The sequence below is a fragment of the Natator depressus genome, chromosome 26 (genome assembly GCF_965152275.1).
Source record: "Natator depressus isolate rNatDep1 chromosome 26, rNatDep2.hap1, whole genome shotgun sequence".
NCBI classification, from domain to species: domain Eukaryota; kingdom Metazoa; phylum Chordata; order Testudines; family Cheloniidae; genus Natator; species Natator depressus.
Window position 1 is genome coordinate 4,244,515 of NC_134259.1, and position 26,416 is coordinate 4,270,930.

A 26,416-nucleotide genomic window follows, 5' to 3' on the forward strand; every position below is an offset into this window, starting at 1 on the left:
GATGCACACAGGGATGAATGTGAGGGACCTGGTTGCATGGCAGGAGAAAGACCGTCCCAAAGAAAGCTAACAAAGTCAGTGGACCTTAGTACTGCCTTGGACAGACGAAAAAATGGTGGATCCTTGCATGACAAGCAGACCCCACACTTAACGAGATAAGGGGAAGAGTCCAGTAAATGCATAAACAAAGGGGACACTGGCCTTCCAAAAAAAGTTATATATATTATATACACACACACAGTGCAGCTGCTTGCTCCCAAGAAATGGCTTGCAAGAGAATCCTCTGGCTTCTGCGTGACACTCAAAAGCCACACTAGGATACCTTAGGCCACCTGCAAACAGTGTTTCTGCATTGAGATTTTTCACCCTTTAAATCTAGTCTGTTGATGGGCATGGAAGCCTCAGCCAGAAGCTCTGCTACTCACAGTCAGGAGGTGAGCGATCATTGAGTGGCACAGAGGAACAGAACAGCAGATAAAAAGAGTGCTTTGTAGGAGACCGTCTCTTGCTATTTAGGTAGTTGTTTGGCTGGTCTAGTTTCCTTTTTCCCCCTGGAGATGGAGCACTTGATGGTAAAATACAGCCTTTATAAAAATGAAGGGTCAATAATTAACAGCTGCAAAGCTGTCATTTCACACAAGACCCAGCTTCTTAACTACAGGCGGAAGGGAGAAAGTGTCAAGGACACAGCAGATATTTCAATTTCCTCACCTAACTGCTTTCTTCTGGGTTTAGACAGGCTTACACATGTCCTGTACATGTGCACACTGCAGACCACCCCCATAACCACCACACGTGAACAGTAAGCATACAAAGAAATGTTTGCATAAGCCACTCGCATAACTACCCAGATCCACATCCCCATATATGAATTCACTGAGACAAGTACCCAGTCATTTTTACACCCACATACAAGTTTGAACTTCCTCTAATTTTAAAGACTGTGGAAACTTTATTGAACTGCTAAACATCCCAGAGCATCTGACATAAGCTTCTGAGAATGAAGTTTCATTTCCAGGATGTAAGAGAAGAAATTAACAGGTGATTCATTCATAAGTGAAGGTTTTTTTTTTTTTGGTTTTTTTTTTTTTGCACACTTCAGTTCTGATTCTAAGCTATGGATGAGCTGAGAGGCTTCGGACATGAAACATACTAAGAGGCATGTCAGTATTAGCCTCGTTTTGCAGAACAGATACAGAAAGGTACCGTTGAGCCAGTAGCGGAACTGGAACTAGAAGCCAGAAAATCTGGCCTTATTCCCTGCTCTACTTTAACCTCTAGACTATATTCCCTTCTTGGAGTTTTCCTTCTTTTAAAGGAGGCAGGGATGCTAGCTTCACTTTGAGGTGTGCTCAAGAAAGTTTGCAATCCAGATACTGTATGGATGTTTTAGCCAAGGCTAAAAGTGGGAGAAGAGATACTGATATCTTAACAGCTGTTCCCTGTAGCACAAATAATTTGGGGAAAAAGAGAGGAGCAGGGAGGAAGAGTTCCTCAAAATACTTCAGCTCTTCATTCAGAATCCATGAAGGAGGCCATGTTACCATGGAAATGGAGGGGGGGTTGTGTCTGCCTTTTCAATAATCCCAAAGGGGGTGTTTAATTGGAATCAACCACATCTTTTTAAACTGGAGAGAAATAAAAAGAAACTGCTGCCAGAAGAGGAACATTAAATTAAATAAAAAAATAAAGCCATGAAACAAAAAAGGAAATCAAAAAGAATAAATTTACTGCAACTAGCAAGGGATTCATTAGGGTTACAAAGCTCAAATCAATTTCCCTTCTATTGACATTAACAAGTTTGATGTAGGTCCAGCTTGAAAGCCAAACAGAGCAGCTCTCCCCCTCTGGATCCCCACAGGGCCCAGCAGCTGTTTGCAGATTGTTCCACACTGGGGGAACAAGGGCTTTCTTTCTGCCTTCATCTAGCTCCACCTAACCATACCAGCAATGAGAAGCTTTTCCGAAAGTCTGCCTCACCTCTTGCCAGTCACAGCTTCACATTCCCAGCATGCCTAGACCCTCTGACTTGGATGTGCCTGTTTAATGGGAGATGTTCTCATAGAACTAGCTTGGGCTGTGGCTAGCAATATTTTTGGGCCCAGCAGCTGATCCTCAGCTTTTATTATTGGATTAAAAGCAGTATAGAGGCTCCAATCACTATCAGACCCCATTGTACATACACACCCACACCCCACCCTCCCAAAAGCTTACAAGCTAAATACACAAGACAAAGGTTGAGAGGGGAACCAGACAGAGGAAGTGACTTGCCCTGTCACCTTTCATCCTGGTCTTCGGATCATAGAATATCAGGGTTGGAAGGGACCAGGAGGTCATCTAGTCCAACCCCCTGCTCAAAGCAGAAGCTATCCCCAATTTTTGCCCCAGATCCCTAAATGGCCCCCTACAAGGATTGAACTCACAACCCTGGGTTTAGCAGGCCAATGCTCAAGCCACTGAGCTATCCCTCCCCCCACCCCCCAAGATGAGGGACATCTGCACCACTTCCTAGAGTGGAAATGAAATAAAGCTGCCTTACCAGCTTATTACACAGTGGTGAGAGATGAAGACTAGTATTCAGGGCAGGAGAGACTAGGAAGGGGTTTGCATTGGCCTGCTAAACCCAGGGTTGAGAGTTCAATCCTTGAGGGGGCCATTTAGGGATCTGGGGCAAAACTTGGGGATTGGTCCTGCTTTGAGCAGGGGGTTGGACTAGATGACCTCCTGATGTCCCTTCCAACCCTGATATTTTATGAACCTTAGATCCTGCAACTCCCTGTGTGCCCTTGTGGAAAAGAGCTATTATATATTTGTGCCAGTAGCACCAAAAGGCACCAAAGAAGATAGAGGGTCATTGTGCTAGGTACTGTACAAACACTTAGTAAGAAACTAATCCTGGCCTGAAGTGCTAGATTCACACTCAGAGCCTCATGCTTCCTAGGGAGCCATTCAATCCTGCAAGCCAAAAGAGGTGCTGTGCTCATCTCCCCCAGCTGGAAGTCATTATGTGAAGCTACTAGAGTATTTTCCCCTCCATTTGATTCTTAAGCTGGATCTTCAGTTCACAACACCCCACCTAAAAAATCAGAAATCTGAACTCACGCCTACCTTCTTGTTACCCTAAACTAGCCACTGCCCAGCCCCCACCCACAGCACCTTTCTGAGAAAATAGAAACAGTGAGAGAAAAAGGGACAGCTGTAACAGATTTTCCCCACTGAAGTTTAAACCTTCACTCTGGGCATTGAATGGCTGGTCATTTATGCTGCCAATTCGAGGCATGTTAGACAACCTCCATAAGTGCTGCTATGAAAAATGGTAACAGAGATCAGAAGTGATTGGAATGCAGACAGGACCCTCAGCTCTTGGTATAAAAGTGATTAATGAAAAATCCCCAGCATCCTCTCTCCTCCCTGCAAAAGGAGGAGTGAGCAAGGCTGACAAGAACAACTGCTCCTCATGTGAGGAAGATAATAGCAGGAATGATACGTCTCCAGGAGATTCCCAAGGCCTCGTGCTCATGTAATAAATGCCCTTATCGCTTTCAGGAAACATGAAGAAAGATCACTAAAGCCAGTGAAAGTAATGAGGGAAAAAAAAAAAGATTCAACCTCAGAAGTGCTCCTGCTCCACTTGCCTCCCACCTTCGTTTGTTCTGCAAAGTGTTTTCTGAAATGAACAAGAGTGGCACAGGCAGGGCCCTGGGCTCATAAAATGACAGTCAGACCGTGACAGCAATAAAGCCTGGAGTGGGGCTGCCTGCTGCAAAGCCACAGCTCTTAAACAGCATGCTACAGAGAGCTGAGATCACGGAGACACTGGCATGGCATCGTAGCACGAGACCCTTGTAGACAGGTAATTAGTTGGTTTCTAGGTGCGAGGAAGTCCTTGTGGTTAAGACACTGGACTCAGGAGAGCTGGGATCAATTCCTGACTCTGCCGTGAACTCCCAGTGCAACTGTTTGGGCAGGTCAATCTTTTAGTGCCTTGCTTTCCCCCCACCCCATTCCCTTCGGTACAATGGAGAAACCCTTCACAGTCATGACTATTTAGACTGGAGTTCTTCAGGGCAGGGGCTGTCTCTTACTATGCGTATGTGCAATACCGATCATAATGGGACCCTGATCTTGGTTGGAGTGGCCAAGACAAGTAATAAGAACAAACGCTAGCTAAATCCTAAGTATTTACATGATCAGGGCAGAAAAGATTAGGATTTTAGCCATGGTAAAAGTAACTGGACTGATGACCCTTAGACATCAAGGACCCAGTTCTCATTTACAATAGAGGCCCTTTATACTGCTCTGACACCCGTTATATGGTCAGCATATATTGTCACTGCAAAAGTGTTGTAAAGGGGCCTTAGTGTGTATGAGAATCAGGCCCACAAGTCTTCTGTTTATCCACAGGACAAGTACAGCACAAGCAGAGAGGTAGTGCAAGTCACTTGGTCTTTGTGGCTCAGTTCCCCTGCATAAAATAAAGGTAACAGCACTGCCCTTCCTCACAGGGGTGTTGTGAGGACAAATGCAAAGACTGGGGTGCTACAGAGATGGGGATCTTGTGAGTTCCTTAGTTAGGCCCTCAACTGGTTTGATAGGGGAGGTATTGCAGGTGAGGAGAGCAGGGCCTTGGCAGAGCTGTGAGATCATAGCCAAATGCGTAACTAGTTCCACACGCATCACCACTTCAGAGAGGAAGAACATTGCTGATACAGCAGAACTGAAATTGTGCCTCCCATTGCAGTGCATGGAGCAAACAGGATCCCGAGACTGGGGCTATAGAATATGCTCGGTCATCAGTGGGGAATACCCCATACAGATGCGGTTGGACAAAGCTTCATTTCACCTTCTTTCTTTTGAGCAATATCAGCCAGCCAGAGAGATGCAGGCCAAGTGCACCTAGATCTGATGTGGCTTTCCCCACCTGAACGCGTCCATTTACCTGCCATCACATCCCATTAGGCCCAATGGATCTCGCAAAGCTGGCTCCAGCCCTTCAAGACATTTCCTTCTAAAGGGAGACAAGGGAAGGAAAACATCCAGCAGCAGCATCATTTAGTAGGTCATACTTCAGGATCCTGGAGGGACAGGCAATGAGCAGCCTCCTCCTCAAAAGGGGTTGCTTTGGTGCCTGGGATTCATACAAGGCTGTAGCATCCATGGTCTCTTTTCCTTTACCATGTACTGCTGTTAAGGTTCTTAGAGAGGTCTTGTTTCCCAGATTCTCACTTCATGGGAGCCTTCACTATTGCCAGGATTTCAACCTACAAATTATGATGCTCAACTTGTTTCAAGGTGTTTCCTTTTATCCTGCTTTACATGGAAGGGAGAGAGAAAGTTCAGTTCCTCACCCAAACTTCATACCAAATCCTACAAGTAGTCCCTCCGGAGTCCTCTGTGATCCCTACACCTGGAAGCATCATCAGTTCATGCTTCCAGTTGTGCTGGGTCTTCAAGCCAGCTGACAATCCATAAACAATCAGATCATGCAGCACCCAGATCAGTAAGATGAGTATAATGGTTCCTTTCTTCCCCCATTTGTCTGTCTTGTGCTTTCTTTGGGGGTAGGGACTGCATCACTATATGCCAGTACAGCTCCTAGCACAAGGGGCTCTGATCTTGGGGCTCTGAGAGAGAGAGAGTGTTCCCACAATGCTAATAAGGATGATAATTAAGATCACAAACTTCCTCACCATCTGTTTCCCTTAAGTCAGGCCCAGTTGCAGAGCTGGTCAGTTTTGGGGGGCTGGATTTTATCCCTTCCAGTTTTGTCCTTTGTGACCTTTCCATCTCATGCTAAAAGCCATAGTTGGAAAAGCAGACATCTCCCCTCCCATTGCACCACACATTCCCACAATGGAAAGGCCATTCCTTTCATAGCCAGACAACGTGTCCGATTAACTGACATGAGTTGCCCTTTCTCAGGCTAAGTCATCAGCTTCAGTGTTTTCCCTCTTTTTTATATGTCCCTCCCCATGCAACAAGAGGCTTTTTCTACCTCTACTGAAATATCACTTTCTCCCTAGCAGGGGGTTTGGGTGGAGGGAAGCTTGAGGCCCAGATCTTGTTACCATTAAGAAGCCAGAAGAAAAACGTAGTGGACTGTTGTAGCCCTTCGTGTCACTGGAACAGCTGCTCCTCAGAAGACTTGAGGCAAAGTGAAGAAGAAGTAAAGTCTAGGGTAAAGTCCTGGCTCTGTTGAAGTAAATGGGAGTCTTGCGTTTCACTTTTAAGGATAAAACCCTGGCCCCCTTGAATTCCTAGCCCTTCCTTTGTTTACCCCAGCGTTCATGCTAACCAAACAGAACCTACACTGAAAGTAGGCAATTGGGAGGTGTGATTGCAGATCAAAGCTAGCTCAGGCAATAACAGCAATGAGGCTACAGCAGCATTGTTAACTACAGGGACGAGGCCCGCCTGCCTAGGGCCCTGGGTCCATATGCACAACTACCAGCCATGGTTTCACTACTAGCATGGCTCAAAGCTAACTTTGATCCAGCTAGTTTGTGTATATCTGCACATCCTGCAGTCAGACCTCTCAACTGCAGCGTAGGCATACCCTTAAATTCATGCAGCCAAGTCTTCAAGAGTGAACAGTGATTTTTGCTCCTTAACCAAACCCCTTTAAAAGGGTTTCAAGTTATCTGAAGTGCTGAAAATCCACAGCGCCAACAGAATCCCATGAAATCTGCAGATCAGGCCAAAAGCATCTCAGGTAGATGAGACTGAAAACTGGAGTTTCCATCCCAGGGGAAAATCCAGTATGATTTGTTTTTATTCCCAACTGGGAGGAAAAGTCAAATATATTAGAAATTTTACATGAAATGGAAAAAGTTTAAAAAAAACAATTTAGAAACGTTGAAGTATTTCAGTTTGAAAAACAATTGACTTGTTTCACTGTGGGTCAATTCAATGTTAAACAGAGTCCACCCAAACCACCACATGCCTCATGGGAGTTGTAGTTTGGGTGCCTCATGCCCCCATTCTTCTCTATGGCTCAGGCTAGCTTGATGGACTACGTCTCCCATGATGCACTGTGGTCCTGTCTTCTGTGATGCACCACAATAATCTCTGAGCACCTGTTTCTTCATTGGTCTCGTGGGGATAATAATGAACTAATTACTCAAAGGAACTCCACATGTTTGCAGAGTGCTGTGTGAGAATCATCATCTCAACTCTTCCTCCTAAGGGCATGAGCCTCCAGGTGTTCCATACACAGAAGTATACATGTGGGGGTCTGATTTTGATCTCACTTATGCTTGTTTCACATTGTAATCCCACTACATTCAGCGGGGTCACTCCCAAATTACATGGGTGTAAATGAGAGATGGGTCAGACCTGGAGTTTGAGTTTCTTCCCTGCTGTCACAATGCAGTTACTCCAGATTTACACCTTTATCATTGAGATCTGTCTGACCCAATCACTGGACATCTCACTTCCTGAGCTCTCTGCCTTGTCTCATCAACTACTTCGGGGGGGGGGGGGGGGAGGAACAGTCCCAACTCAGTAACAGAAAAAGGGGAGCTGATTTTTGACTTGTTACATTTGCATGTATATTACAGATCTGTGATCTTGGACATCTTTCGATCATTCTCATACACACAAAAAAGCCCTCCCTGATTCTCCTTTAATGGATCTGAAGCAAGCCTTTCTCCTCCAAATCACCAGCAGCTGCCATAGCTGCTCCATTCCAACAAACAGAAACCTTTTCTCTGTGACATTTAGATCTCCCTTTGTAGCAGACTCAGATATTTTTACTGTTAAAAGCAGCCTGCACAGCTGGGCAATTTCATTACTGCAAATGTTATTACAGCAAGAGTCTGTTTAAGACAATGTCATTGACAGGAAGATATGCCTTAGCAACAGGCTCAGCTTGAGTGAGTGCCTGGATTCATCACAGCATAAACGGGAACCTTCAGGCATCAGAGTCCCTCATGCAACAGCAATTTCCTCCAAAGAAAAAAAAATACAAGGTGCCCCAGAGCCCTAAAGCCTGAGGGCTGAGATTTTCAAAGGCAATTATGGGAGTTGGGCACCCAACTCCCACTGAATTTAGATTTGAGCTTGTCACAGGTTGGGTGATTGAACAGGAGCAAGAAGGGAACCTTGCCTCACTCTGCAACACAATGGTCCCAGTCCTAGGCCCTTAAAGGCAAGAGTCTTCTTCTCTTCCCACATCTGGCCCTGAGGTCCCCAGGATCATTGCTCAGAAGATACTTCTTGGAATGGGATAGGCTGGACAGTTCTCAGCCACTTATCTTTCAAGGGCCAGTACAGGGCTCATAAATCATTTGGGCAGCTTTGGAAATCCCAGCCCAGGTTCTTTAGCCTAGATATTATGGTCGGAAATGAAATAAGAAATGTATGGTGATTTGTAGATCTAATAGCATCCCATTGGGCTAGGGGCTGTATGTGTATATAATAAGAGACTAATAGGACATATAAACTTCACCAGCATGGAAGGGGATAAGGAGCTGCTTTTGTTTGGAATAGCCCTGCCCTACCACACCTGCAAGTCATGCCAGGTTTGGAGGGGTTTAAGAGGAGGAAGCAGTAGTGGGCAGTCCTGGAGAGGAAGTAGGTGGTTGAACTTCCCAGCTTGAAGTCTAGTAGCTAGCAGAGCCTCTGCCCTCACAGAAAGGGAACACAGGGTCCCTATGCTAAAGAAGGGGGAAAGACTATTTATACATTGTGCTTGGAGGGCCAGCAAACTCCGGATGGACTGGGGCCCCTCTGAAGGGTTCAACTATCATGACTAGAACTTCCCATGGGCAGGGTTTCCCCCCCTCCTGTGCCTGTGTGCTTAGTCCTGACCTTGGATTTGTGTTTCCACTTGGAAAAGGGAAGACGTCAGGAGGCCTTGGCCAGAGGGCTGAGGACCTGCCATTGAATGTTCTTGCTGGAAGACCTGAACTTGTGTGCGCGCACTTGCTATGTAGCATCTGAAGGGGGTGCTCTGGTGGACAGATCCCTGACAAACCCTGCCCTGAAAAGCGGCCAATCTTAGTAAAATGTGTAAATAGGGACAGAGGAGGATATACGCTTTACCTGCTCATAGAGGGCCAGATCCTGGCTCCACTGGGGTCAGTAGGAGTTTTGCTATTGACCTTAGTAGGACTAAGACAAGGACCCTAATCCTCAAGTGACTGAGCTAATGTAGCTCATTCTTCCCCCCAACCCCCAGGCAAATTCCACTTGGCATCAATACAGAAGCACCCATTTAGTGCAGTAGTGAAGCCAAGCCCAAAGTCTTAAAAGATCAATCTTTATAAGGTGTGAGGTTCTCAGATGCTATGGTAAATGAGGCCATTACATACCTTAGATATAGTTCATTTGACCCTGCATTTTGACCGTGCACTGCTCTCTCCCCCAGTTAGAATCTTGTACTCAAGGGGCTAATCTAAAATGCACTGAAGTCAATGGGAGTTTCTCCCCCACTCATCAGTGAGCTTTGAATCAGGTCCTGGCTTCCTTTGTTGACAAGCCCCTAGCTTTAGTGAAGTCAGAAAGGAAGCATCTTGATTTAACACATTTTGGCAGCAACTTATTGTTTTTCTGTCTTTTAGGTCCCACCCCCCCCCTTCCTTTCTTGAAGGCCAGCAACTCAAATCCATCCCAGATTTCAGACACTAACAAGGCAGCATCTGACAAGCAGAAAGCATCCACGAGCAAATCGGAGATTCCCAGCTCAGTCATCATAAATGCTACAAGTTCTCTACAAAGCAAGTGGCTTCAAGACAGGGTTTAAGACCACTGTCTCCTCAGGTTTCAGAGCTGTAGGACGACTTGTTGGGGACCTTTGGTTGCCGGAGGAGTCAAGTTGAGCTCTTGTGATGAGATCCATTTAAAAAAAAAGGGGGGGGGGGGGAAGAGGAGATAAAACAGGCACCAATCAATAAGTTTCAGTAGGCTTTAGCTTCCCTTCTGGCTGATGCTGCTGTAATCAGCACCTGAAAAACTGAGTTACCTGTCCTTCCGTCCCAGGGTTTATCTATCATGTTTCTTATAGGGAAGCATATTTATTTTGAGGGGATTGGCATCCTGGACTGTAGTCATGGCCAGACAGCTTCTGTCTCCTCCCTGGTGCCTAGCATGCAGCAGCGTGGGGGAGTTTAATAGAACACTTAACTGTTAAGAGCTTGCAGGAGGAGGATCACTTACAGATTTGCGGTTTCCTTTGTGAGACTATATCCCTGAATTAAATTTTCATCCCCTGGCTCATGCACTGGGAGGGAGAGAGCGAGCAGGATCATCATAAAACTTGGATTAACACCTTAGTGCTTCATTTGGGAAAGCAGCATGAGCTAGTGGTTAAGTCACTGGTATTTGGGAGACCTGAGTTCTGGCTCCAGTTCTGCCACTGACTTGCTGTGTGGCCTTGGGTATGTCACTTTCTTTCCTTTCCCACCACTTGTCTATTTAGATTAGGACTACCTTTGGGTAAAGTCGGTCTTATACTACATATGCACAGCACCTTGCACAGTAAAGCCTTGATCTCAGCTGCAGTTGTGGCAGTACTGTAATACGAGTAGTTCACTATTGTTGCAACTTCCAGTAGCATCTCAATTTTCTTACACAGAGCCTTCCTGCTTCGCCAGCAGACAATAGTTCCAGACAGGCTGGCATAGCATTAAATCAATCTTGAATGTTGTATGCAGTGCCATGCATGCTGGCTAAAGATTCACTACCCCTCAACAAGGCAAATAAGTGTCTCAGAGGATAGGGAACTCAGATTCCTAAAACCCTGGACAGCATTCCTTAATCAGAAGTGTTTCACCTACTGCCTGACATCACATACGTGAGATCCCCATATTGCCACACCTCACATAGGCATGACAGCCACACCAAGTGCATGTGTATTATACATACACTTCACACTCATGCATGAGCTGTACACCACACAAGTGCATGCCACAGCTCACATACCCATGGATGACACTTGCATGCTGTCCACATGTGATCCATGCACAGCACATCTGTGACTTGCTTACACCTCACAAACCTACATGATGTGCACCAGGCATGAGTAACATACACAGAGCTTTCCTCACATGTGACACACCCACATTTACACAGAAGGCTATTTAGAGGGCAAACTTGCCTATTTTCAAATTATTCCTGGAAAGGTAGAGGTGTCCTGGAACACTTTCAACCCAAATCGCACATAGGGACCACACTACTTTTCATACTAGAAGGATGTAATTCTCTACATACTAGAGTCATTCTAGGAGCAAACACATACAGTCTCCCTTACAAAGGGCTTTACAATCCCCTGAGCCTCTGGGTTCCCTGGAAAGTTTACTTAGTTATTTTTCAGAGAGATGTCTTTTATTTAGCAAAGACTCATACCACTGGGGAACTCAGCACAAGCAGCAAAGACAGCCCTAACATGGCATCCTGCTTCTACACCTCTCCGACATCAGCATAGCCTGGGAAGGGGATTCTCCTTATGCAAGTCTCCAGCCCATTCCATCTGCTATAGGAAAAACCAGGGTCATGCCATCAGACAGCACCTCTTTAGCACAGACAAAGAAATCTGAAATGACAGTGTCCCATCCAGCAGACCCCCCTGTAAACATACATCCTTACCTCTAGGTCACCTCTTCACATCTGGACATGGCATTGCAGGGTTCTTTGCCTCACCCACCAATTGGCTGCCAGAGCAATCACACCCAGCTGATCTCCTCCCCAGACTTCCTCACAAGGGCTTCAGGGTCTCAGCCCTCCAGCCAAATCACACAACAGCTCAGTTCCCTTCCAATAGTCACCTCTAAAAATAGGTTCTTCACTCTCCTGAGCTCAACTTCACATACAGCAGCTCCTTCACCCCTCCCAGGTCTGACTTCAATTCCCTTTGGGCACTACCTCAGAACTCATCCACAGGAACCTATCATGCTACCTGGGAAGCTCTCCCAAGAAAGCTGCTCCCCTTAATAACCCAGTCTTCCTGCCACTGTTGAGGGCCCAGCTCTGTTTAAGAAGTGTGCTCCCTGCTTCAGCCCCACAGCTGGGGGTGGTTGGGCTTTCTAATTAAGCCCCATTACACCCAGCTGGGATCACTGATTAGCCCTTATGTTGCCAGATCATCAGAGAGACTGAAGGTCAACTGCTAAGTCATGAGCCAGGCTGAGCCCAGCTTGCCTCAAAGGGCCAGCCAGCCTCCGACATCATGTTCTCTGCCACACCATTACAGAGGAAAACACACAAGGGGTGGAGAGACATTTTGTCACATTTGAAAGTGTTTCCCAGTCTTACCCTTTCCAGCTCCAATGCAGTCATGAGGTGATCATGAAGAGATGGATATAGGTATGCAGAGAATGTTCACCTCGCTCTGGCCTGCTGGCTAGCAGACTGCTGCTGAAAGAGAAACACACAGATAAATTCAAACCCTCAGAACACAGTACCTAGCACAATGGGGTCCTGCTCCATGACCAGGGCTCCTCTGATCATAGTAATAAATACATAAACCTTTTCCTTCCTCCAGCGGTTTCCAGCTCAGGCCCACTACGTGCTTTGCAAACATTCCTTCATGAAGTAAGGCAGGTCAGGAGAGGAAGAATGGTTGACTGGTTAGGGTGTTAGCCTGGGGCTTAGGAGAATGGGGGTGGGGGGCATAGCCCTGCTTGGCTACAGATTTCCAGTGTGACCTTGGGCCAATCACTTAGCCTCTCTGTACAGTAAGAATAACTGCACTTCCCTACCTGACAGAGGTGCTGTGAGGATAAAAATGTTGAAGGTTGAGATGCGCTGAGCTGCTATGGTGATGGAAGCCTTATCTGTATCTAGGCTGTGTTCTCTTCTTCATTTGATGGACGGGAAATGAATGTGATTTGCCAGGTCATAATTATTTTTGGTATTAAAAGACATTATTTGTATTACAAGAGTAATACATTATTTGTATTACAAGACATTATTTGTATTACAAGACCCCGTCCAAGACTGGGTCCCCATTGTGCTGGGGAAGTGACAATTCCCCACCTCAGAGAGCTTATAGGGAACTGAGGCACAGAGAGGCAAAGTGACTTGATACAGGTCACATAGTAAGTCAGTGGCAGAGCTCAGAAACGTTACCCCGATCTCCCAGCTGCCTCTCCCTACCAAGCTGCTCTTCTTTTCCATCTAATGAACTGGAAGCTCTTGGGGTGACTGCTTACGCTGAGTCACATGGACACTTATCCCCTCTCAGGCCTGTGTACTCCTGCCTGACGACACCTCTCTCCTGCATCTACTTATGCATTTGCCCCCCAGCCCTGGGAATTCTGAAACCAGTTAGAAAGTGATAGAATATTACATCCCTCTGGGTCCCCATGATTACATCCCAGAGGCACTGCAAACAACGCTCAAGCTTCCGAGCATGTCACTTGCCCCCCAGATAACCCTCTGCCACCTTCCTTTGCTCTGAGGTCCCAATGGATCAACAGAGGTAGGCTACTGCCTGGTGCTGCTGGCTCACTTGCAGGGTCTGATTTGCTGCTAAGATGTATCTGATGTTTACAAGAGACTTTGTGAGGGAATCCATAGGCATAAGGGTCTGCAAACAGGGTATTAAGATGTCGCTCGATTCACCTGCTCTGCTCTATGGCAAACAAGTACAGCATCCATCAGTCATTTCTCTTCCATTTACACACACACACACACACACACATACACACACACACGCCCAGGGAAAACAAAGCTCTTGTTGACCTAAATCTGCAAAATAATGATAATAAAATGTACCTTATGGGTGACATCCCCTCTCTCTAAGTAACTATGGGGACCTGCTTTTTTGAGCACTGGACTCATTCCTCTGAATCTTTTGCCTGAATAAACATTGTCCGCTGTTACTAACCAATTTGATGTGAAAAGTGGGAGGCTGAAATGCAACCGTCCTCCCACTCTGGGTCCTACAGAGAAGCCGGATGGGAACAGATCTCATGGCCCTGAGCTGGGAAGTCCAGACATAGTCACATAGAGTTTGGGTGGTGGTCACCTCTCCCTTGTTATGAATGCAGTAGATAAACTCATGTGGCAGAATATTCACTGGACTTACCCAGCTGTGGCATTGCCTGACCCCTAGGGCCTATGTACAGCCCCCTCTTCAGAGAGTGCCTGCTTCCCACACCTGCCTTTGACTGTCACATGCAGACAGCAGGTGGGTCAGGATTCCATCAACTATCCGTCACTGCAGTATCCAGGGTCTCTCTGCAGACAAGAGTCTACCACACTGGGACATCCTGCTTACTCCCTCGGATACCTGCTAGACAGGGGTCCCATACTACAGAGCCTCTTGTATTTTCTATCTGCCCTTCTGGTGCACCCTGTAAGAGAGACCCAGTTGAAATGATTCTATCAGTGTCCTGCATTCATGCTGCTTTCTTACCCCATACCATCCCCCCTTCCCACACCCTCTGAGCTCCCTCCTTTTGTGCACCTGCTTCTCAGTGAAGCCACCCACCTGCGGTCACAAGAGTGAGATGCCTGCAAGCAGCATGGAAACTTTTTTAAAACACCATAATAGAGGCTCAAATTAAATGTATAACAAAAAAAAAAACAGCAAACGGACCAAAAAAAAATGTCACCATGGCTAAACAACAGACTAAAAGAGGTGGCTGGAGGTAAAAAGGCATCCTTTAAAAATAGGAAGTCAAATCCTACTCAGGGAAATAGAAAGGGGCATAAACTCTGACAGACCTTAGTGAGGTGGCAAAATTTGCAGATGATACAAAATTACTCAAGATAGTTAAGTCCAAAGCAGACTGTGAAGAGTTACAAAGGGGTCTCACAAAACTGGGTGACTGGGCAACAACATGGCAGATGAAATTCAATATTGATAAATGTAAAGTACTGCACCTTGGAAAACATGATCCCAAATATACATACAAAATTATGGGGTCTAAATTAGCTGTTAACACTCAAGAAAGAGAACTTGGAGTCACTGTGGATAGTTTTTTGAAAACAACTGCTCAATGCGCTGTGGCAGTCAAAAAAGAGAACAGAATGTTCGGAATCATTAGGAAAGGAATAAATAATAAGACAGTTAATATCACAATGCCACGATATACATCTATAGAACAGCCACACTTTGATTATTGCATGCAGTTCTGGTCACCCCATCTTAAATAAGATATATTACAACTGGAAAAGGTACAGAAAAGGGCAACAAAAATTATTAGGGGTATGGAAGAATTTCCATATAAGGAGAGATTTAAAAGACAGACTGTTCAGTTTAGAAAAGAGATGACTAACAGGGATATGATAGAGGTCTATAAAATCATGAATGGAGAAAGTGAATACGGAAATGTTATTTACCCCTTCACGTAACACAAGAATCAGGAATCACCCAATGAAATTAATAGGCAGCAGGTTTAAAACACACAGAAGGAAGTACTTCTTCACCCAACGCAGAATCAACCTGTGGAACTCATTGCCAGGGGATATTGTGAAGCCCAAAAATATAACTGGGCTCAAAAAAGAATTCACTAAGTTCATGGAGGATAGGTCCATCAATTTAGAAATAAATGGAATTTAGCCAAGAAGGTCAGGGACGCAACCCCATGCTTGGGGTGTCCCTAAGCCTCTGATTGCTAGAAGCTGGGTCTGGGCGAGAGGGGATGGATCACTCAATAATTGCCCTATTCTGTTCATTCCCCCTGAAGCATCCGACACTGGCCACTGTCAGAAGACAGGATACAGGGCTAGATGGATCATTGATCTGACCCAGTGTGGGCATCCTTATGTACTTATGCAGTGGCTTTAACCTTACCCTGCTGCACTGCAGCCATTTATACCCTCTCCAGTACAATCTCTCTTTCTGCCAGCCTCCTTCTGTGATCGGTCTATTGGATGGCAGATGTTCAATGAAACATGTAAATCCTCCCTTGTTTATGAGTGAATATAATAAACTCTGGCTACTGCGCTTTCCAGGTGGCCGTTGGATGCGCTGTGTTTAGTGCATAAATACCCAGTGATTGATCTCTGATCTTTAAAATAGGGCTGTGAGATCCGCATGCATCTGGAGTCCAAAGCGGGGAAGCGGCAGCTCTAACACTCCTTAGACACTGCTATTTATTCCCTTGTGTTACATTTTCTGTGTTTTACTGCAGTCGAGACAATGCACATGATGTGATTTATGTATAACCAGAGCAGCCCCCAGTGGCTGCATCCGTGAACTCCTTCACTGAGGTGCCTGTTGCCTTTGTCTCTCTTGCAAGCTCTGTGAGGCTCTGTCTCCCTAGCCCTGGCATTGAGCCCAGCACAGAGAGGGTGTGCTGGGGGCGGCTTGCACCTTGCCTATTGTGGGAATGCTGGGGCTAATTTGGCCTCCAGAGCAGATTAAAGCAGCCCTTGTGCCCTGACTGCAATAGTCCCTCTGGGCATGGGGGTACCTGCAAATAGCTAAGGCTGGCCACCCCTTCTAAATCCTGCAACCCACCCCCAGCATGCTGCTGGCATGCGCTCTGCACCAGGGGCTCTTGCCAGGAAGAGAGTATAGAGTCAACTATGCCAGACCCCTCCCCTGGTGATATTCTCCATGGGGCATCATACGGCTGCTTTGCCACCCCTGTTTCTCATGCAAAGGGGCCACAGGCAGGAATGAACTCTTCCCTCTCTCTCTCTTTTACATTGTCCAGAATGACCCGAGGTATCCTACGAGTCCACGTTGTATTCTTGACACAGCATTGAATAGGCCAGGGGTTCCTCTCCCATGTCTCCTGTCTGGGAGGGTGTAGGAATAAAGGCATTATATACCGATTCATCCCTGGTGTAGCTCGTGTCAACGTTGATGGAATTACGTCAACCGAGAATTACCGGTAATTTAGTCCGTTGTGGCTGAACATTGTCTCAACAAGGCTGCAGACTGGTAGGTGAGATTGGCTTTTGTGACACCTGGATTCTGTGAGCTCCGTACACCTGCCATCTCCCCACCTTGTACCAAGACTGGGGGATTAAGGAGCGGAAGTAACTCCTATTCCATGAGGCATGCAAAGGTGGCTGGTAAGGGCCAGATCCTCAGCTGGGGCAAATCAACCGCCCAGTCCTGAATGCAGGAGTCACCACAAGCTCCAAACCGTGCCCATGTTTCCACTGAGACTGCAGACATATGCTGAGCTGCTCCTGAACTTTGCAAGAGACAAGCTTCATAAGAAATGCACTGAGCCACTCAGCAAGTAGAAACCCCAGCCGGGAAGGAGGGAGCAAATCACTTTCTGCTCCAGGACCAGTGTTTAGGGAGAAGTGTTGGGATTGGCGGGGGGGTAGAGTATGCACATAGCTCCATTTTTCATATCCGAGCAACTTCCCTTAACTTAATCAGGGGGTGGCTTATTGACATTTTTACTCTATGTGGCTCCCCATGCATTTCAAAGTGCCTGAAATTTCGTTATGTGAAAGGCAGTCACTGACTCTGCTCCAGAGTTTGGCTACTTTTCAAAGCATTTCCACTATTATTATTGGAGTAGAAACATGCAGAATGAAAATCCTGCCGTTAAATGACCAGTAAGTGCCCTATAGGCAGCACTAAACCAAAACATTTATCCACCTAATTTTATTTCTCAAAGATTTTTTTTATTCAGATTTACACATGAGTGACAGGCATTAGAAGCATTTCTTTTTCAATGTGAACTGTGTGCTGGTGAACAGTCCTTCACTGGTGGCCCAGGGAAGCAGAGACCTCTGTTTATCCACATTAAAGGTACTGCACCGGGCAATGGAAGTGCAATCTTCCCCTTACACTGCCTGGCCAATGACACTTCTCTGCCATGACACTTCCAGGAATAAGTGGGGAGTTCAGTCTCTATCATGTTAGGTAGAGTCACAGTCCTTATTCTTGAGGTGGCATTTTTTCAACAAAACAACTACAGACAAGCATGCAGGCTTCCACAAAACTTGAGTTCCAGTCTTGTCTCCCTCATTTACCAGGAATCATATTTTCTCTGGAGCGCCATGTAGCATGTAGAGATTGGATTAAATACTGCAAGTAAATATATTACCATCTCCAGGTCTATAATATTCTTCACTTCTCTGCTGAGACTACCAGCAAGGGGGGCAGATGTATTATGGACTCCTGTCCACTAGGTACACCCTTCTATGTAGTTATACAGTCCCAATCACCATAGTATCTAAGACCCTTCCAAATATCAACAAATCCATCTTCCAGTATGCTGTAATACTATCCCCATTATACAGATGGGGGACTGAGGCACAGAGAGAGACTAAGGGGCAGATATTTAAAGGTATCTAGGTGCTTAACTCTTGATTTCAACTGATTTCAGTGTGAGTGAGGCACCTAAAGACCTTTAAAAATTTGGTCCTAAATGACTTGCCCAAGGTCACACAGCGAGTCAGTTGCAGAGCTAGGGACCAAACCTAGCTCTCCAGGCTGCTGCCATAGCCACAAAATTATGTGTGCCTTCCCATCAGTTCATTTCACATAAGTCACCAAACGACATCCAGATGGCAAAAGCTTTTGATTACTGCTGCCCCAAACCAGTGATCTATATGCAAAGACCCCTATAGCCCATCAGCATTCCCTGGAGTCATGGATCATTGTTGTGGGGCCATAGGTATGCAGAGTATTTTACCACCATGCCAGGTCCTTGCTGCAAAAATCTGTCTCCTATTTAAGTGATGATAACAAGCAGTGAAGGCAAGAGAGGGAGGGAGAAGAAAGCCTATAGTGCAGTGGTTCTCAACCCATGGTTTTCAGGCCACTTGTAGCCCAATCAGCACAGCACAGCGGTGGCCCCTGTGACATCCTCAGGGCCATACAGGTCGTATGTGTATTGTGTGCATGCAGCCCACATAACACAGAGAGAGCTGCAGATGTGTGGGGCTTCAGTGGGGGTCAAAGGGAAGGATCAGCAACCCATCTCTTTCCTTCTGTTGCCTGGAGCTGCTAGCAGCTGGCTGGTTTTCCTACAGACCGAGGGCCTGGATACCCCATCCCAGGAGGCAGTGAGGCTGCTCTTGGAGGGGCAGAATGGCTTCTGATGACTCCAGTGGATGGCGGTGGCAGGCAGTGCCTCTCTTCCCCGTCCCTGGAACTGGCTGCAGCAACATAGTCATCAAAGGTATTACACACGTTCTCGCTCCCTCCAGTCAGCACCATGTGGGTAACCAGCTAGTTAACACAGGATCTCGTCAGACCCTCCTCGGCAGGCTGCTCTAGCTACCATTTCAGAGGCGCCCTGTGGGTAATTACACAGCAGATTGATTCAGCAAAACCAGGAAACAAACATTAGTGAGGGATGGGGCTGAAGCCTCTCTGAAGGATGTGATAAGTCCTAACCAGCAAAAAGAGGCTGGTGGATTCCCCCAAGAACCCACAGCTCCCTGGGAGCATCTTGGACCCAAACTCTTGCCCTTGTGCATGTGGTCTTCTGTAGAAATCAGTGGAACTGCATGAGATTATCCAAGGTATCCTTCCAGACATACGGCCAAGCTTCCTCCAGCCTTGCAGCCTTCTGTCCTCACTGTGATCACTGCGTTTTAAAGTGAGATGTTCAAACAGTGCTGGCACTCCTGTCAGGGAACCCTGACTTTGCACCAGAAATGCCAAGCCTGATCTTGGACCTTTGGTACCATCAAACTTGAGCTCCTGGCCAGGGCTGGCCACCCAGCTGGAAGGTGGGTCTGGTTCCCCGCTGTGTTTCTCCAGTTTTATGCTAGTGTAACAGACCCTCTTGTGAAAGGCAAAGACCAATTTCCTGGAGTGCCATTGAAAGATGGGCAAGGAAAGAAAAGAACGACAAGATGGAGATGATGGCCCCAGCTGCCTTCATTCAGGTTCACTCAGTGACTTGCCTTCACTTGCCCTTGAGTACCTACAGCCTCGATTTACCTTCTCATAGCCCTACCATGATGGGTCTCTGCCCAATACCTCCTGCTGTCACCCATTAAGATGGGGGTGGGCTGTATTGGCTAGCTAGGGGGCAGACTTTCAGGAGAGCCCAGCATGCTGGGTGCACATTGGATATTGAGCTCTGTTGGAAATCTGCTCACAAGGGTACAATAGAAGTTGCTGGGTGCTGAGCTCATTGAGAAATCTGGCCTCACATGCAGATGTGTCCCTCACACTGTGACCACATTCAACATGCATCTTGCATGTTACTACAGCTAAGACTCACACCAGGTCTCTGTGAGCTATCAGCAGCAGCTCTCTCAGATGAACTGAAAGGACGATGCACCACCTGCATTGAGATGGTTGGAGCTGTGCTGACTTCTTGCTCTGGGCAATCATTTCTCAGGCACCATTCCTAAAAGCTCATGCTTCTGGGTTTAAACTGGCCACCTGCAGGAGTCAGGAAGGGATTTTTCCCCCTAGTGTATTCTGGAGAGGTTTTTTTTTTTTTTTTTTTTTTTTAATCTCCTTGCTCTGAAGCATCAGGGATAACCACAGCTAGAGATGGGACATAGAAAAGGGAGGACCAGGGCTCTGAGGTGGCACCAAGCATTCTCTCTCTCAGGTGCTTGGCTGGCTGGTTCTTGCTCACATGCTCAGGGTCTAACTGACTGCCATAGGCGGTGTTGGGAAGGAATTTTCCCCCACATCAAGTTGGCAGTGACCTAGTGGGTTTTTGCCTTCCTCTGCAGCCTGGGGGAGACAGGGTTTTTTGAGTATATCTCACTTAACCATTTCCTGACATTGCAGGGGCCTCAGGCACTGGTGCACCTTGGTCCCGTCTATTTCCTGCCTGCAGCACATCACAGTCTAGTCTCCTGTGGGCTGTCATACTTTGGTCTCGTTTCAGTTGTTTGGTTTAATGTGCAGGTGCTGGGTGGCGCTGGTGGTCTGTGATATACAGGTCAGACTGGATGATCTGGCGGTCCCTTCTGGCCTTAAACTCTGTGACTCTATTCCCCATTATTATTACTATTCATAATCTTAACTAGCTCTTAGATGGAGCTTTTCATCAGTAGAATAGTCTTTCTTTCCTTTTTTATTTCCTGTAGCTAGCTGTGTATTGCGGGGGGATGGGGCAGGGGGGAGCACAGAGATATGGAGAAGAATTTGTATGCGTTTGGATGCAAGTTTTTGTATGTGCATATTCTTGTGGCTGTGCATGTGTATTTCCATGCATAGGAATATGCATGTGTGTGTGTGTGTGTGTTTATATGTATGACTGTGTGTGCGTACACCTACACGTGTGTGTTTGCATGGGATGTTCTGTGTTTGTGTCAATCTCCCTCTGCTTTCTCTCTCCCCCACCCTCCACCCACCCACACGATGATATAAACAAACCTGCCTCTGGACATGTCCTGGCTTAAAATAGATGTTCATATATCAGCCTTTCTACAGCAGCAGCAGCGGCAGCAACAAGAGCTGCAGCAGTAGGAAGACATGGCCGACTGGATCTGACTAGAAAACTCACCCTGAGCTGAGAAATCACAGCCTGCACAAAGGTAGAGTAACAGGGACGGGTGTCTCCCTCCTGCCTCCTGTCCGTCTGTCTTTCCGTCTCTTTGCTGAGCGTGTGGGGTTGGGCAGCCTGCCCGGGTGCGATAACGTCTATGCAGAGCAGCCGTGTGTGTAGGCAGGGTCTGTCTGTCTATCTGTCTCTCTCCTCCCTCCGAACGCAGCGTGAGAATGGCAGGGGTGGCAGAGGCAGCCATGTACCTTGAGCAAGAAGTCACTGCATGCAGTAGCTCACCCTGTGTTTTAATACAGGAATGGGCCACACCTCCCATGTAGCAATGGTGCTTTGGGGATTTGCTCTGGGGTCTTGTATATCAGGTAGCAATTGGTGATATTTACCAGCTAGAGCCCACTGCACGTCAGCACCCAGTGGGTGTTGGGGGCAGAAGATGAGGGTCAGATACATCTGTGAGGCCGATTGAGTTATATGCCAGAGTGGCTCTGTCCCACAGATTCTCAGGCTTGTCTCCACCTCAAGCAAAGGTGGGTTTGCAGCTCAGCCAGGCATGCCCCTGCTAGCTTTAATCTAGCGAATGCAGCTAAAACTAACAGTGCAGACGCAGCAGCCCAGATGCAGTATTTCCAACTTCGAGAGCTCAAAAATCACGAGTCGGGGCTGCCAAAATCCTGAGATTGGCCCCAAAGTCATGACATTTTTGAAAAAGATGGTTTTTTAAAATCAGTCTCTTGATGTTTGAATTCCCCCTGTCCATCATCAGGCATGTGCATGCGACCATTAGTGTCACCCACTCCCCCATGTGTACTGGAGAAGGTGATTTTGGCCCCTGCTGCAGGAGCGTTCACCCCCACATCTGCCCGTCTCCTGCCCAACAATTAATCCTGTCCCCCAGACCCCCATCGGTTCTGTCCCCACCCAACCCCACTCAATTCAGCCCCCCTCAATTTAGTCCCCAGCCCCCATCTTCTGCACCCCATCATTTCAGCCCCCCTGCCCCATCGACCCCCACTGCCTTCAATTCACCCTCCCAGCACCACCCCATCTGCTCAGAACCCACCATCAATACAGGCCTCCCACCCCACCAGCCCCCCTCCTCACTTCAGCCCTCCTGCAGCCCCCAGCCTCCCCTCTGCTCCTTAGGGTTCTTCACCCTCCCTAGGCCTGAGGCGCTGCAGTGCGGTCCCCTCTCCCACTTCCCAGGCCGGCAGGGGAGCTGCCGCCTGGGGCTGATAGCTGGAATCCTGGCTGCACCTGGAGCAGCTGATGGGATTTCTAAATAAAATTAAGCCTCACTTTTAGAACTGTCAAATGTCAGGATTTTTTTTTTTTTCAGTGATTCAATTGCTTATTTGAGATTTGGCCTTGCCCCCTTCTATTTGTCTCAGATGAGTTTCTCTTCCCTGCTGGGTGTAACCCTTCTGTCTCTTCCCCCTACTTGATAGCTTGATGGCTCTGTTTATCTGATATGTAAATGAATTCTCATGGTCTTTCAAAGTACTTTGGAAGTAACTGGCCAGTGAAGAAATCGCATTCGTTTGTTGAAGGTGGGGATAACTCCTGTTGGACTGGAAACACATTTTAAGAATGTGGCGGGGCAGGAAAAAAAAATCCTGACATTTGAGAGTTCTATCACCAGATCACGAGTGAGGCTTCATTCTGCTCAGAAATCGCGACTCTCCCAATCGATTCGCGGGAGCTGGCACGTCTGCAGGTATACAAACCCACCCGGAACACTGGATAGGTACTTGCGTGTGCAGCCTGCACCAGGGTCTGTGCTGACGAGTCTTTGCTGCTATTTTTAGCCATGCTAGCTAGATTAAAGCTAGTGCAGGTATGTCTACCTGAACTGCAATCACACCTCCAGTTACAGTGTAGGCAGACCCTTAGCCAGCCATGGATCTGCTTGTAGCCTTATATTAAGGGGCACGGTATGGGCCAGGCTTGGATGGGCCCAGGCTGAACGGCCTGCTGCAGCATGAGCGGGCAGATACCCCGTGGCATTGTGCTGCGGCTGATCCCAGCTGTGGTGTGCTGCCCACGGGCTTACCAGGTATTTATTCCTGGAGCCAGCAGGTCAAACATTCAGCAGAGTGTAGGAGACATAGAGCCAACTCTGGACCACGGTATACGCTGCTGCAGCTCCTGTTACGATCTGTGGCAGCTGCACCCAGTCATACCAGGGCTGATAGGGAACCCCTGGCTCCAGAAAAGTCTATTCCATGCCCGGCACAACCATGTCCAAGGCAGCATCCAAAATACCCTGCAGAGAATAAACTGTAGGGAGAGGTCGGTAGGGAGGGAAGTACTTAGCAGGTCTCTTTAGATCCCTTCCGAATTCTGCGGTGCCCTCATGACGTTTCCATCCTCTGGGCACAATCAGGTAAGTGTCTCGGGGTTTCCTCCTTCGGCACCACTGGCTGCCGGCCATTGCTGAGGGCGGGGTGCCAGACCGACCGAACTGATGGTCTAAGCCAGCAAGGCAAATCTGAGGTCACTCCATTTCCCCCTTTTAGCCGCTGAAAACAGCTGGCCAGCGCGGAGCCGCTGACGGGAACGGAGCTGAGAGGTGAGACTTTGGATGGGTTCCCAAATGCTTGGAGGCAGCTCCTGGCATCACCAGCAGCAGCAGCTTTCAGCTGGCTGCACTGAGGAGGAAGGCAGCAAAGAAGAAAAATGTTCCCAAGGCTGAGGCTTTGTTACGGAGGCCGGGTACATCCCCCATGTGGGTGGGAGTGGGACTGTCCCAGGGGGCTTGTTGCCGGCTTGAGGAAGTCACACCTGGGAGTCGGGCCTCTTGGGCTCTATTGCTTACCCATAAAAGTCTCCTGCCCCACGACTAACGCCTCCCACCCCAAACCCAGAGCAGCCTCCCAGCTTTTCAAATGCAGCAGGGGGGTTGCTGTGCCAAGAGAGGTTAAGACCGCCTCTCCCTCCCATCAGGCTGTTTTTATTGGTACACGACAGGCCGATGCCCAGTGAGACCCCACGTGACACCGCATGGAATCCGCCACCTGCTTCTCCTCCCAGCCCCAGAGCCTGGCACCAGGCCCAGAGTCTTCGCTGCCTGCCAGCTCCTCCAATCCTAGGTTGACACAGTCAGCTCTTGAGTTGGCATCGTGACCCTGGCAGCCAAAGCCCTCTAGCCAGTTCAGAGGGAAGGCGACAGCTGAGCTACTCTGTCATCTCATAAACAGAAAACCCTGGGTATTCTGGGCCTGCCCGTGTGGCACTGACCCAGCAGAGCAGAGCTGGAACGTTGCCCCTTCACCATGAAAGGGGTGCACAAGTGGGCTGAAGGCTTTGGTGACCCCACTTCCTCCTTTACTTGGTTCACAGTGCTCTGGCCCCATTAAGCCCTCCCCAAATGCTCCACCTTCCAGGGGGGAAGCCTATGATGTACGGCCCCCGCCTGACGTTGGGAACCCGTGGGCGGAGAGGGCTCTACACCTGCAGCTAGTTGTTCACATAGGTTGCTGGGAGGATCTGCAGGGCTGCTTTGAACTTTTGTGAGGTATTCCGATGCACGACCAACTCACCCCACTTCCAGTGGAGCCAGGAGTCTCAGCCCAAAGCTGCTTGACCTGGGTCTCCCGCTCAGGAAGAAGCAGCTGGATTTGTGTGTGTGTGTCAGGGCAGCGGGGCGGGGCAGGGCCGGGGGGGGGGGAATTCTCTGAGCTGATCACTTGTCACGTGGGGAAGGGCTTGGCAATACTCCCATGCCGGGGTCACCTAATGGCATCTCCACTACTTACAGGACGGGACTGCGGGTGACGGCAGCTGCAGCGTTATCGCCCACAGGGATGCGTCGTGGGTCTCGGGAGCTCCAATGGCGTTTATGTCCAGGTTCTCCAGAAGCAGCTCCAGGTCACCCAGCCGGGGGTCTCAGGAAGACGCCAGCAACCACCCCATCCTCAGTGTCTTTGAGCTGGAGAGGCTGCTGTACACGGGGAAGACAGCCTGTAACCATGCAGATGAGGTCTGGCCAGGACTCTACCTGGGAGACCAGTAAGTGCAGGCCCAGGGTCATGAGGGAGAGCGGGAATTGGTGGGGATGGGAAGGAAGAGTGAAAGGGACATGGTAGCATAGTTGTGGGAGGGGGCACGGCCTGGAGAGGAGGAGAGTGCAGCGCCACTGTGTGTGTGTGTGTGTGTGTGCGCGCGCGCGTGCGTGCGTGCAGTATTCCCAATGCCAAGTATTCAGGCAGCCCCGAAATTGGGGGCTCTTTTTATTGGCCTTCTGGCTTCCAAGCCTGTGCCAGCACATTCAGGTCACGTTTTCAAGCTTTTCTCTGCAGTCACAAGGGCTAGAAACACACTTTTTGTGTTCATGAAAGCAGGGATTCCCCAGTAATATTGATTCCAGGAGCCAGGGCTACAAGAAAAACAACGTTTGTGTGTGTGTGTGTCCATCCTTTCCATTTGTGATAGTGGCACTCAAAAATGGCCCCTGAGGGTAAAGGTATCCATGTGAAAAGACCCACCACACACGAACTGGACACAGCAAGCACCCTAGTTTGCAGCAAGGGATAGTAGGTCAGAAAGGTCGGATATTAGGAAAAACTTTCTCTAAAGCTGTAATACTCAAAGTGAGACTCGGGAGCCACAAGTGTCTTCTGTAAGGCTCTTTGCAGGGCATGATAGTATAACACTTGGCAATTTAATTATTAACCAGTCTAAATTATTAACTCATCAGGATGCTTTTACTATGTTATTAACCAACTGTAGTTGATAAAATAATTATACTTGGTCAGAATATCCAAGAAAATATATATAGTAAATGAAACAATGAATTCACACGACTGTGGCTCTTTTGGGTAATACTGATCGCTAATTTGGCTCCTGAATCACTGAGGTCTGAGTATCACTGTATAAGGACAGGAGGACTTGTGGCACCTTAGAGACTAGCAAATTTATTTGAGCATAAGCTTTTGTGAGCTACAGCTCACTTCATTGGATGCATTCGGTGGAAATACAGTGGGGGGATTTATATACACAGAGAACATGAAACAAAGGGTGTTACCATACACACTGTAACGAGAGTGATCGGGTAAGGTGAGCTATTA

The 26,416-nt window shown here is 47.9% G+C and overlaps 1 protein-coding gene and 1 long non-coding RNA gene across 3 annotated transcripts in view; one reads left to right on the forward strand and one right to left on the reverse strand.

The window, feature by feature from the left end:
• Positions 1-12,341, reverse strand: part of LOC141978219 (uncharacterized) — a 255,098-nt gene extending 242,757 nt beyond the window's left edge. Inside the window, exon 1 of the long non-coding RNA XR_012636353.1 lies at positions 12,253-12,341. This is a non-coding gene — a long non-coding RNA (uncharacterized LOC141978219). The remainder of the gene's footprint in view (positions 1-12,252) is intronic.
• The window catches only part of DUSP26 (dual specificity phosphatase 26), a 33,947-nt gene that overhangs the window by 3,943 nt on the left and 3,588 nt on the right, over positions 1-26,416 (forward strand). Inside the window, exons 1-3 of one of the 2 annotated variants that reach the window (XM_074940143.1) lie at positions 21,037-21,381; positions 23,867-23,919; positions 25,108-25,358. In XM_074940143.1, the coding sequence (XP_074796244.1) occupies positions 25,180-25,358 (179 nt within the window). In that variant the 5' untranslated portion in view covers positions 21,037-21,381; positions 23,867-23,919; positions 25,108-25,179. Of the gene's footprint in view, positions 1-21,036; positions 21,382-23,866; positions 23,920-25,107; positions 25,359-26,416 lie in introns of those variants that run through there. The other variant, XM_074940142.1, reaches the window with a different exon arrangement.